Here is a 13,508-nt window from a genome sequence, read left to right as displayed (position 1 = left end):
CACAAAAAGTTTCGCGGTGTTTGGACTCCGTTTGATATTGATTTCCTGCGATGTAAAAAACAAGCAAAAAACAGCAACTGTCACTGGGTCAATAGGTTAGTCCCAAAAAATGATATAAAGTTGCTATAAAATGATTGTAAAACATCCAAGAATGATAATATAACAACATGAATACTTCATAAATTATAGATACGTTGGAGACGTATCAGCGGGGTCCATAAGGAAACTAAGGGATATTAAGGCCTCCTTTTAAGAGAGAACCGGAACAAAGCATTAACACATTGTGAATACATGAACTCCTCAAACTACGGTCAGCACCGCAAAGTATCCCGATTATTGTCACCTCGGGGTTTACAGATCATAACATATAGCAGGTGCATATGACTAGCAAGATCGGATCAAGAACATAGATATAATGGTGATAACATAAATAGTTCAGGTATGAAATCATGGCACTCGGGCCCTAGTGACAAGCATTAAGCATGGCAAAGTCATAGCAACATCAATCTCAGAACATAATGGATAGTAGGGATCAAGCCCTAACAAAACTAACTCGATTACATGGTGAATCTCATCCAACTCCTCACCGACCAGCGAGCCTACGAAGGAATTACTCACTCCCGGTGGGGAGCATCATGGAATTGGCGATGAAGGAGTTGGTGATGACGAAGACCGAAGATCTCCCTCTCCGGAGCCCCAAACGGACTCTAGATCTGGCCTCCCGATGAAGAACAGGAGGTGGCGACGGCTCCGTATCGTGAAACGCGATGAAACTTCCTCCCTTATTTTTTTCATCGAAAATAGGTATTTATGGAGTCGAGATTAGGGTCAGGGGGGCCACGAGGTGACCACAACCCACCAGGGCGCGCCTGGACGGGGTGGCGCGCCCTGGTGTATCGTGGCCAGCCAGGGCACCCCCTCCGGTGGTTCTTGGTTCTAGTATTTTTTATATATTCTGAAATAATTCTCCAAAAAGTTTTGTTCCATTCCGAGGACTTTTATTTCTGCACAAAAACAACACCATGGTAGTTCTGCTGAAAACAGCGCCAGTCCAGTTAGTTTCAATCAAATCATGCAAATTAGAGTCCAAAACAAGTGTAAATGCGTTAGAAAAAGTAGATACGATGGAGAAGTATCAACGCTCGCTAGCTGCACGCACTGGAGCAGTGGGTTGCTGACGAGAGGGCCCCACCTGCTACGGATTGTCGTCGTTGGCGAAGCTGACGAGGCTCTGTATAGTAGCTCTCCACTCCTCCATCTTCTCTGCCGCAAGAGGGAAGTCTAGGAGCAACTGGGCTCGTGCTAGGGCCCCTGCCGGTGTATTGAGCATGGTGTGGCACGAAGATTGACCGGAGCTCTTACTCCTGACAGAGCCAGAAGGAACTCCATCTCGATCCTACAGCCGTGGCCTGTTTTCGCCAGCATGTTGGCATGGATATTGGCCTTGCACATCCTGGGAATGATGGGCATGCGCTTTGCCATGCGGACGCCCAGAGCCGCCGATGCCGCAGTGTTGCTTGTCACGCATGACCTGAGATGGTCGTGGCGTGTGCGCCGGCGTGGGTGTCTTGGATGGCACCGCACCGTCCTTGGAGTTCGCTGTGCCGCCTATAGGCAGCACAACTCCATCCTTGGACCTGGTGGCATGGGGGTTGTTGTTATTGTTCCCACTCCGGACAACGCCGCTCGCCTGGCTTGGATCGCCAGAGCACCGTGGAAGCTGTTTGGCGCCTCCGCCTCCCATGCCGTCGCCCGTAGGTGTCGGCATCGATAGCTTGGGCATAGACGGAGCGCCCACCGTGGTGCCCTTCTTTTTGGGAGCCATGGTCATGAAGACGATGAAGCTGACGCGCGAACTGCTACTTCAGGCTCACACGAGTGATCCCCCTGCCTAGCGCGCCAAAGATGTCGTGCGTACGACGATCTATGGGACCATCAAAGGCCCCCTGCGGTTCGACTAGGGAGATCAACAAGCACAAAGAGCAGAACTCGCAGAATGCATGAGGTTTTACCCAGGTTCGGGCCGCTGCGAAGCGTAAAACCCTACTCCTACTTTGTATACTGGAAGTGTTTGAGCTCAAGTACAAGGAGCGCAATTTGCCAGCAAGGTGCACGGGAAGTGCAGCTATGCGTGCAAATGAGCAAAGTGTCGACCTTTGGAAAAGTAACCATGTGCCTCCTTTTATAGATGAAGGGGCCACCAAAGTGGCAAAATGGTAAATACACACCGTAAACAGTGGCTACAGTGCTATCATACCTAACTCTGACGGGTTAGGACAAATGCACTAAATGCGCCATTAGGTGTCACGCTGGTGATGCTTGCCGACAAGGATTGTCTCTCCTTCTGTGCCGTTTGCCCAGCTACCTCATGTTATCTTGACACGCCTCTGAGACGAGTGTCATTAAAGTTGTCTCTTCGGCGGTGAGCTGATACGTGCCCAGACATAGCTCACCAAACAGCCTGCCCGCTCGACACCTACTCGACAGGCGACTGGTGTGTCGCTGAGGTGGAGCGGCGGCGTTGTAGCGGGAGCTTGCCGGCCACGGAGCTTGCCGGGTCTTGAATGTAGCTTGCCGGTAACCAAAGCCTTGATCTTCAGAACTATTTAGTAATTCTTGATCATCTGCCTTGGGGTCTTCTTTATGTCAACCAATTCTTGTGTCTTGTGTGGAGCTGCCCTCCAGCAAGCCCTGCCATTGGGAATGCTGCAACTGCATGTGCACAAGTCTAGGGTACTAAACAACCCAAACTTTAGTACACCGACAAGCCGCATCCCTCTCTCCCCCACTGCCGGCCGAAAGCGCAGATGTCGCAGCCCTTCCCTTCTCCACCGCCTCCCCTACTTCCACTCGTCTCCCTACAGCCCGCGTGGACGATGGCTGCTCAATCGTGGCCCGAGTAGCCGGATCCGTCCACAAACGAGGCACCAATTGAACCTCCCGGCTAGATCCATGGTGATGGCGGCTGCAGCCCGCCCGCGGCAAGAATTGGCGCCCCTTCGATGTCGAATCTTAGTGGAGGAGACGCGGGCGAGGACGGCCGAAGCTCTCCATGTCGTAGAGTGGCCGAAGGAAGGAGGATCCGCTGGAGATTTGGGGAGGGGGGCGGGTGCGGCGGAATAGCGAGCACCTAGAAATTTCCCTCCGCCAAGACAAGTGTTGGATATGGGAAACCGTAGAGAAGGAGGGAAAACACAAGATTTGGCGACTGGAGGGTGATTTTTACATCTCGCCCTAAAATTGTTTGCGGGCCGGCAGGATATAAGGTATCTGTTCGGGCTGTTTTTCAGCCTAGTACTGATATATCGGATGTTATTTTTACGAGCCGGACGGATATAGCGGCTATGCTAGAGATGCTCTAAAGAGCCAAACAAGAGGATGCGTACATTACAAAGAATATTAATTATAAATGCGACTAATATTTTTGCAATTTCTAAATTCTTCTAGGGTGCTCAACACACTTGGAATGAAGGAGCAGTACTGATCTTCTCTGCCCGCTACTACAAATCAACCGACTGATTTTGGTGGAAAATCAGTCGGGTTGACAGCCGTCCAATTACGCCTCTGAGAGACGTCGGATCAGGCCCCTCCCCGCGTCTCTGTCCCTCACGTTTCTTTCGACAGCAACGTCTCCTTCACCAACCAACGTAGCAAAGCTCAACTCCCGCGGGTCACAGCAGCCGTCGTCGCTATTGTACGCTGCACTACAGTTCCCGCTGCCGGTGAGGTACGCCGGTTGCAGCAGTACGCGTTGCACTACAGCTCTACTACGTCGGCGATGAGAAGTTCGTAGCACCATGAACGTTGCATTGCAGCTCCTGCCGTCGGTGAGGTCCGCCAGTAGCAGCACGACATGCTGCACTGCAACTCCACCGCGGGGCGATGATGAGAAGGTCGCAGCACCATGAACGCTGCAATGCAGCTCCCGCCACCGGTGAGGTCCGTCGGTCGCAGTACGACATGTTGCACTGGAGCTCCGTCTCGGGCCGGCGATGAGACGAACACTGCACTGCAGCTCCGTCGCCGGTGAGGTCCGACGGCGAGTACAACACCATGTGTTGCACTAGAGCCTCCGCCGCGCCCGCCACGCCGCACTGCAGCTCTCCGCCCACCGGCGTCATACACTGCAGCTCCCTCGCTCGCCAAGATCGGCAGAGGACGCAGCACGCGCACTGCTGCGTGGAAGCATCCCTGATGCTGACAAGATCCACAGGCGCAACGCTACTTCCTCCACAGCACCGGCGGCACTGCACCGACATGCTTGGCAACACCGAGTCATCGACCACATCAACGGCCGGACGAATGCCCGGAATATCCGACCGCAGCAACGGACGATGCGAGGACGGAGCATCAGTCCACCACCGGTGGAGACAATAGCAGTTTTTGCAGCGCTGCGTGGAGCTTGGGCAGTAGGATTTGGATTTTTTCCTTGGGGGCGCGGTGCTCGACGGAGAGAAATAGGAGGATGCGAGAGGTGGAAGACAAAGGGGGATCGACCTTGGGGGAAAATGAGTGGCTCGGGGCGTGCGCATAAGACGAGGAGATAAGGCCCAGGCGGTGCCTGTCCCCACAGGGACACGTGGCGAGCGTGGGGGACGGCTTACACGAGCGATTGTATCATGGAAAGCGTTTCGAGACGGTGCGCCGGCCGAAGCTTCGGCCGGTCGCCTCCCACTCGTGCATCTCGTTCGGTGCGCCGGCCGAAGCTTCGGCAGGTCGCCTCCCACTCGTGCGTCTCGTTCGGTGCGGCCCCACGTACACAGCCCACGTAGCATCCATGTAGCACCCCGCAAGACACGTACCTGGCCTAGTTGCTTCTATTTTTTCCCCGAGCAAAGCCAACCGCACATGCCTTATCTTCTCATTCCCTTATCCACTCGCGTCTTCGGTCTTTTTCTTCTCCAGCAGCAACACATCTTCCATGAGAGCCCTCCACCAACGATCTCCTCTAGCCATGCCGCATCTCCTCCAGCCAGCGGAATCACAACCATAGCCATTGCTGCAAGCCTGCAACCACGGGCACACATTGCACGGCGAGGACGAGCCGGTGCTGCTCCTAGCAAAAAGCAATCGCCGCAGTTTTGCTACATGCTTCAACCGGCATAGATTCTGCTACAACTGGCATAGCATTTTGCTACAACTAGCGTCACGTTTTGCTACAACACACAGCCGGTGTCGCGGTTTTGCTACAACTAGCATCGCGTTTTGCTACAACCGGCGTAATGTTTTGCTACATCCATAACCCGAGCTGCGAACCGCGACGGTGACGACGACTTTTTGCTGCAACCGTCGTAGGTATTTGCTACGTTCGGCAACGGGTTTTGTTACATCTGTTCATTTTTAGAATGCAAATGTTGCTACCTGCAACGGCGAGCTACAACTAGCGACAACGACGACGTTTCTTTTTTGCTGCAACTGTGTCTCCATTTTGCTACGACCAACAATGAAAAATGCTACAACGGGCAATTCTATTTGCTGGAACCAGTCAATCGCCAACGAGACGGAGCTGCATCCATGGCGCGCGCGGGCGGCAAGGGCGGGATCCATCCATGGTGAGCACGGGCGGCGAAGCTGCATCCATGGCGAGCGCGGACGACGAAGCTGCATCCATGGTGAGCGCAGATCTCTGACGAGCGCGGGCGGCGGAGCTGCATCCATGGCGAGCGCGGATCTCCGGCAAGCGCGGACGGCCGACGAGGGCGCCCAACGGCGACGAGGAACGCCGATGTGGTGCTTGAAGCTCGGCCGTTTTCTCGCGGGGTACAGCGTGGTGTCTACGGCGCTCGCTGTAGCCTGTCTCCCTTTCTGGCGCTGCAATTTTTCTGCAGGAAGACGATGGAGATTGACGAAGCGACGAGTAGATCTGACGGCTAACAGTTTTTGCATCATACGGTCACGCGATGACCGGCCCAAATTTGTGCCGGTGCGCCGGCGCCCAGTACCTGCCATCATGGAAAGCGTTTCGAGACGGTGCACCGGCCGAAGCTTCGGCAGGTCGCCTCCCACTCGTGCGTCTCTATCAGTGCGGCCCCACGTACACAGCCCACGTAGCATCCATGTAGCACCCCGCAAGACATGTACCTGGCCCAGGTGCTTCTATTTTTTCCCCGAGCAAAGCCAACCGCACATGCCTTATCTTCTCATCCCCTTATCCACTCGCGTCTTCGGTCTTCTTCTTCTCCAGCAGCAACACATCTTCCATGAGAGCCCTCCACCAACGATCTCCTCTAGCCATGCCGCATCTCCTCCAGCCAGTGGAATCACAACCATAGCCATTGCTGCAAGCCTGCAACCACGGGCACACATTGGACGGCGAGGACGAGGCGGTGCTGCTCCTAGCAAAAAGCAATCGCCGCAGTTTTGCTACATGCTTCAACCGGCATAGATTCCGCTACAACTGGCATAGCATTTTGGTACAACTAGCGTCACGTTTTGCTACAACACACAGATGGCGTCGCGGTTTTGCTACAACTAGCATCGCGTTTTGCTACAACCGGCGTAATGTTTTGCTACATCCATCAGAGCCGAGCTGCGAACTGCGACGGTGACGACGACTTTTTGCTGCAACCGTCGTAGGTATTTGCTACGTTCGGCAACGGGTTTTGTTACATCTGTTCATTTTTAGAATGCAAATGTTGCTACCTGCAACGGCGAGCTACAACCAGCGACAACGACGACGTTTCTTTTTTGCTGCAACCGTGTCTCCATTTTTCTACGACCAACAACGAAAAATGCTACAACGGGCAATTCTATTTGCTAGAACCAGTCAATCGCCAGCGAGACGGAGCTGCATCCATGGCGCGCGCGGGCGGCAAGGGCGGGATCCATCCATGGCGAGCGCGGGCGGCGAAGCTGCATCCATGGCGAGCGCGGACGGCGAAGCTGCATCCATGGTGAGCGCAGATCTCCGACGAGCGCGGGCGGCGGAGCTGCATCCATGGCGAGCGCGGATCTCCGGCAAGCGCGGACGGCCGACGAGGGCGCCCAACAGCGACGAGGAACGCCGATGTGGTGCTTGAAGCTCAGCCATTTTCTGGCGGGGTACAGCGTGGTGTCGACGGCGCTCGCTATAGCCTGTCCCCCTTCCTGGCGCTGCAATTTTTCTGCAGGAAGACGATGGAGATTGACGAAGCGACGAGTAGATCTGACGGCTAACAGTTTTTGCATCGTACGGTCACGCGCTGACCGGCCCAAATTTGTGCCGGTGCGCCGGCGCCCGTACCCGCCTTGTATCATCCGGCTGAACCTAAACCTTTTTTCCCTACACCGCACGGAAGCGCCTCCTTTCACCCAACCCCTCGAGGCCTCGACTCCTCTTCACGGTTGGGGTTTAACTCCACTAATTCGTGATCCGTCCTTTCCCCTCCGATTCCATTCCCACTCCTCGGTCGCAAATTCATTCTTTTCCGCCCTCATCGATCGATCGATTCTGCCTGTGGAGGATTTGGGCGCGGCTGCCTGTGGCCGCGGTGAGGCGGCGGCGGGGGTCGATCGAAGCCGAGACGAGTCGCAATGCCGACGGCGACGGCGACGCCCAAGGCGATGATCCACCAGAGGTACGGCGCCAAGGCAGTCTACAGGGTGGATGAGGTGCGGGAGGCCGTTGACGGCGTCTGCCCCGGCCTCGCGCTGCCGCAGAGCACCAGGTGCGTCTACCGCTGCCAGCTCGACATCCCCGGGGTGCTCAGCGTCTCCACCCCGGGGACCTTCGCCAGGAAGAAGGACGCCGAGCAGGCCGCCGCGCAGATCGCCATCGAAAAGGTAAACCGGTTAGGGCTGGTGGCGGCGTGGGGTTCTGCTTCCTCCCTATGCATGTAGGTTGCCAAGTTTTCTACCGCTGGGGCTTTAGGGTGTGTTTGTAACATTATTAGGCTGTCTTACCTGAAAAGGGGGACAAGGACTAGTTGCAATTCTCTAGATTCAGTTGTTTCTTTCTGGCATGAAGTGCCCCATTATGTTTAGTCAGCAATGCTATCTTGTACGTATCTTAGATACGAACATTTGGCTTCTGAGGTCAGTAACCCAGTTTGAAGAATCCATCCTTGGTGAATGAGTTGTGTACTGTAGCCCATCTTTCGTTGCCCTTTCTACTGATAATTCTCATAAACAATGATCAGGAACTTCAGTAAGAAGGTGTGCAATTACCTAGTTCCTTTGTGCGATAGGTTAGGTAGCTAGCTATTTGGCCTGTATAACATAGTTCCATGATGTGCAATGTTCTTCATGCTATGGGCAAGTTATGATAATCATTTTTTTTCCTATTGTAGCTTGGTATTCAGCCCACATCAAATATCCCTAATACACCTGAAGAAGCTTGGAAGGAACTTATTCGTCGGATATCTCGCTTTTTTACAGAGGAGGTCCGTATTTTTGCCTGATCTTGGTATTGTATCTTCAAAGTTTAAGATTTAAGTTATGTACAAATCTAAGTTCATAGGAAGAAAAAGGTAGATTGGTATTTTCATGGTGTTGCCCATTTCAGGGGAACTCTATCTTCCCCTCTCCTGGCACTGGGATCCTTGCATTTGATGGCTAGCTTGTTTTCGTAGGGCATAATTAATAACTATTGTTAATATTTTTATAAGAGTTTGATAATGAGGACCTTCATTGACGAAGCGATATATCTTGTTTATGGTTATCTGTTGTAAACGACAGACTGACAGAACATACTGTCATTTTTTTCTTTGGGCACTTTTGTGTTCATGTTTTTACACTCTCTGACAATTCTCTTATCATGTCGGAGCACGTGTTTCAATATGATATCTAAATATAGGTCTTGAAGTCTCAATCATTTTCTCTATGAATTTTAGATGTTAATTGAAGCACACATTTATTTGTCTACGATATCCTTCTCAGTTCCAATTATTCAATACCTATTCTAACAAGGCTTCTATGCTTCATTTCAGAACTTCCCCACATCATATCATCCTCTTGTTGGGCACTTGAGTGTGACACTCAGAAGAACTGGGGACCTCCTTGGAAAGCTACCTATTTCAGCTATTGTTGCTTGTGATGTTAAGGTCCATATATTGTGTAAAATTATTGACCCTAAGGCAGAATTTGATCCTCTCTTGGTTCTTTCAATGATCTATAATGCTGCCAAACAATCTCTTGGTGTATCTGTTAGTAGCAGAAACTTGTGGATTCAGAGTCAAAGGCCTTATTCCCCTGAGGCTGTTGATTTGGCACTTCAGCGCTGGTCTGGTATTTCAGATCCCATAAGAGTAGAAGCAGTTCTTATTCCTTGTGTGATGGAGGATGAACCTAAGATGGTAAGCCTTAATATATCAGAGAATGAACATTACATGGGTGATATAGCATCGAAGCTCTCTGCAACTGATTCATCTCATGTCCTTGTCTCAAGGTCAGCACAGAGTCTGTGATTGGTGAAGTCTTGATTTCTGAACCTTTACAGCAAATTGGTTGTGCTGACAGTTTAAAGCATTTTTCTTACTGCAGAACAGTTGACAAAGCATCTCCTGAGATGAGGTTTTATTTCCCAGCTCCGGATGTACAATTTGTTTCTGATTTATCAAAACAATTGGTGGATGATCGTGGAGATCGCAATATGAACTGCGTAATAAATAAGCGAGCTTCCTACATTTCTGGCCAAACAATTTATGGAGATGCAGTTTTGGCAAATGTTGGATACACAAGGAGAGATACAGAACTTCAAACTGATCATGTCAATCTATGTACCTATTACAGGTACAAGCTTGTTGACGATTTCACTTGTATGCTATGTGTTTGCAGCAAAACTGCAATCTTCTATGAATAAGTGATACACCAGCTAACGATCTATAGGGAATCGTAATCTAGCTGTAGATGCCGGTCATTCATCAGTTTCTCTCCATTGTGTTCTACTTATCTTCAATTTTGAGACTGTTTTTCTCTGTCTTGTAGGAACTACTCTTTCTCGCCCTATTTTATATTTTGTTTATGTAACATGCTTTTGGATCCTCAGGATTCTTCTGCGAAAATTACCTGATGGAATTTACAAGATCTCCAAGGACTCGATTCTTGTGGCAGAGCTTCCGTGTGTTTATACTCGTACCAGTTGGAAAGGCCCCTCTCCACGAGATCTCCTTTGTTCTTTCTGTCGCCTCCAGAGGCTATCAGAACCCCATTTCGCTGCCAATGGGGTAAGTGCATCCTGTAATGTCCTAGTGGGCTCTGAAGAGATGGGGTCACCGAAAGCAACCGCAGGAAATCAGTGCGCAAATGATGGAAGGATTGCCAAGGAAAACCCAGACATGTTCAAGTGCTCTGTCAAAATATATTCAAAGAAGAGGGAGCTTTTACTAGAGTATTCTACAGATTATAGCTGGAGCAAGGAAACTGATGCTATTCAGAATTCTGCGTTGAAGGTCTTGATTTGGTTCAATCGTTATTTTAAGCAGCTGAACACGCCTGTGGAGAAGTTCTATCTTCCTAAGAGCACTGATGGCTTCACGATATATCCAAATATATTTTTACAAGAATTTGCAATGTGCTTATCTGTCTATGGCAAGACAAGTGGTGGTGACTCAAGAACATGCAACGCAGTTGGATATTTTTCCATGGATACATCATATCAGCAGCTTGAAAGCAGTGCATTTTTGACAGACATTGATGGTCAAGATTCTGGTGTTTTTCCGTCCCATGGATCGTTGGCTTGCATAAGCTACAGTGTTCACCTGTTTATGAAGGACAGCAGAACGAGATATCTCCTAGAAGTCAATAATGAGTTTGAGTTTGAGATAGGGGCTGGAGCTGTAAGGAATCAGCTTGAATCATGTGCAACTCAACTCTCAGTTAATCAAAGTGCATGCTTTGTAGATCAACTGTCTGATAGGGATTTGAGCCTGGCTGCAGCTGGTGAGTTGTTACTGGTCTGACAGTTATCTATGATTGTTGGAATTGAGCTTCAAGATCCTTCCTACATTTGAACATCTTTGCAGACAGCTGCGTCTTGGAGTTCTCCGTAAAGGTGTTGCAAGTAACTGAACCTTTAGAAGATAGAATGGAGAAGGCCTTGTTCAATCCTCCTTTATCTAAACAGAGAGTTGAATTTGCTGTTCGGCACATCAATCAGCTGCATGCCACAACATTGGTGAATATTACTTTCATCCTAGTTCCTTATTTACAAGTATTGGCTTGTCACTATTAAAGCTGATTTTTTCAGGTTGATTTTGGTTGTGGATCTGGTAGTCTTCTCGACTCACTGTTAGAGCATCCAACAACCCTTGAAAAAATTGTTGGTGTTGATATTTCTCGAAAGGGTCTTACAAGAGCGGCAAAGGTTCAAAGTCATGCTCAAATAATTGTTTACTCTTTGAACCATTTTTTTTCCTTTTCAATGATTTATATTTGGATTTGTTTCACCTCTATCTGACATTGCAGAGCCTTCATCAGAAGCTTAGCAAGAAACTCTTGTTACAAACTAGTGTTCCAACAGCTGTGCTCTATCATGGATCAGTAACAGATTTTGATTCTCGCTTATATGGGTTTGATATTGGCACCTGTCTTGAGGTAGCTGAGTACTCATTTTGAACTGTTTGTATCTTCTTGTTTGGTTTTGTTATGTATGTAAAACGTTAGGCTTGGTTTTGTTCTAGAATTGATCTGTGCATATGGGTTGTTAGTTCCTGATGTGGATTTGATGTAGAATTACTGTAGGAGTGAACGCGGGAGTTAGTTCCTTTATGTGCAAGACAACATACCAGAAGGATGTTTGTAATCAGTAACCTATTCTGCATAAAATGTACCCGGAAATGCTTGTACATTCCTTGCATGTTGGTTTTGTTTAGGCACTTTTTTCGACTAACCGAAGTAAACTGCAGGTGATTGAGCATGTGGAGGAGGACCAAGCAAGTTTATTCGGCAACGTTGCATTGAGTTCATTCTGTCCGGCGGTGCTCATTGTCTCGACACCCAACTACGAATACAACCCTATCCTCCAGAGGTCAGCTTTGCCAAACAAGGAAGAGGAGCAGGAAGAAAACGCTGGACCTTGCAAGTTCCGCAACCATGACCACAAGTTCGAGTGGACGAGGTCCCAGTTCCAGCGCTGGGCTACCGGCCTCGCTGCAAGCCACAACTACACTGTGGAGTTCAGTGGCGTCGGCAGCTCGAGCGACGAACCTGGCTATGCTTCCCAGATTGCTGTTTTCAGAAGAATGGCGAGAGATCAAGGTGAATCTTCCCTGAACGAGGATGATTCGCATCAACCTTATGAAGTTCTCTGGGAATGGCCGAACGCATCTATACCGTCTCACTGAGTTTGGGCGGAGGTAATATTACCTGACTCACCGGCCGTCTCCTACCCGAGATGACGAGGCTGGTTCTTACTAACTTGTCAGTTTGATACTGCACCCAGAGTGTGTTGCTGGATATCTACCGCGTTGAACTAAATAGTTGCAGTAGCTGCTCCGAACCTACCCCTTGCGATGGCTCTAATCCCGGTAGAAAACTGAATATTCTGTAGTGGGCAAAATGACTAGTTGACTATTTTTTGCAGCGTGCTTTTGCATGATGAAGAAAGAGTACGTAGCCCTGGTGCCTCAAGCAAAAGGAGGACGCTTGGCGTCGGTTGATCGATCAGAGGCTTCGATCAGTCTCCCCAGCCAATTGCAGCTGTGTTATGCTCAGGATCGCAGGTCCCGCTAGTCTCTCGCCACACACCATGCTGCGAAAAGAAAAATCCTCCACCAACTGTTATGTCGCCCGTGATTTGCCATCGCAGCAGCACCATCCGCAGTCGCAACATCGGCTTGCCGCTCTCAGCAAAGCTCCCCACTTTTTTTTTGAATTGACTTTTCATTGATTTAGCAGAAGGGAGGTTGCGAAAGGGTGATAATCGGATGAGTGACCAGAGGGAGTTCGGGGCGCCAAAGCATGCCCGAAAGGGGTGTCCTCGTTCCACCTGAGCACCTGAAGCAAGAGCAGACGCCCCTGCATGATCCAAACGTCAATGTCATGATGATGGTGAATGAAGAAACTCTAATGGTTGCAGAGCCCCCTTCAAGGGACCTGCGTCGTGAACGTCATGCTCGGTGGCTCGAGCATGGAAGGAGGACCAAGAGAAGCCCTAAGGAAGTACGTGTGAGAGGTGAACATCGTATAGGCTTTGGTGCCAACCCCTCCTACCCAGTGGGTGCTTATTGCTCCAGCTAATTTGCCTTGTTGCAGTTGTTGGGCCCCAAGTTCGAGGTATGTAGGTAGCACCAAGTTTTCCCTCAGTTAGATACTAATGTATCAATATGTGGAAGCATTGATTCCTATATCAATCATGAACTCTGCAACACAAATAAACTTTCACTTGTGCCAACAACAACTCGAATAAGGGTGTCAACCTCAATAGCTTTCCTAGTTGTAACAATAATGTATATTGTGATTGGAAATATTTTTTCGTATTTTAGAAATAAATAAAGGCTGAAAATAAAAGTGCATACAAAATTAAATTGATGGTTATGAGGAAAATGGACCGGAATTCATCATTTAACCAATACTATCTCTCCCACTAACAT

The 13,508-nt window shown here is 49.8% G+C and overlaps 1 protein-coding gene across 2 annotated transcripts; it reads left to right on the top strand.

Annotated features, from left to right (window-relative positions):
* Positions 1-6,894: 6,894 nt before the first annotated feature.
* LOC109783374 (small RNA 2'-O-methyltransferase-like) lies at positions 6,895-13,293 on the top strand. Of its 2 annotated transcripts, none has more exons than XM_040401625.3 (9): positions 6,895-7,761; positions 8,268-8,360; positions 8,907-9,364; positions 9,460-9,708; positions 9,965-10,857; positions 10,941-11,092; positions 11,165-11,281; positions 11,383-11,511; positions 11,823-13,293. In XM_040401625.3, exons 1-9 carry the CDS (start codon positions 7,513-7,515, stop codon positions 12,258-12,260), a joined length of 2,778 nt encoding a protein of 925 aa, XP_040257559.1. In that variant the 5' UTR covers positions 6,895-7,512; the 3' UTR covers positions 12,261-13,293. The 2 variants fall into 2 exon arrangements, with proteins under 2 accessions (XP_040257559.1, XP_020197570.1); XM_020341981.4 differs by having other exon boundaries at positions 9,965-10,864; positions 10,912-11,092.
* The last annotated feature ends 215 nt before the right edge of the window (positions 13,294-13,508 follow it).

The sequence above is a fragment of the Aegilops tauschii genome, chromosome 2 (genome assembly GCF_002575655.3).
Source record: "Aegilops tauschii subsp. strangulata cultivar AL8/78 chromosome 2, Aet v6.0, whole genome shotgun sequence".
Lineage (NCBI taxonomy): Eukaryota > Viridiplantae > Streptophyta > Magnoliopsida > Poales > Poaceae > Aegilops > Aegilops tauschii.
This window is presented reverse-complemented; position numbering and strand designations above follow the sequence as displayed.

What these genes read in the sequence shown, in the direction of transcription:
- LOC109783374 (XM_020341981.4), top strand. Translation starts at nt 7,513, where the DNA reads ATGCCGACGGCGACGGCGACGCCCAAGGCGATGATCCACCAGAGGTAC. An exon ending in AATCTATGTACCTATTACAG is followed by an intron (nt 9,709 to 9,964) that starts GTACAAGCTTGT and finishes TTGGATCCTCAG; the next exon opens with GATTCTTCTGCGAAAATTAC. An exon ending in CTGGCTGCAGCTGGTGAGTT is followed by an intron (nt 10,865 to 10,911) that starts GTTACTGGTCTG and finishes TTGAGCTTCAAG; the next exon opens with ATCCTTCCTACATTTGAACA.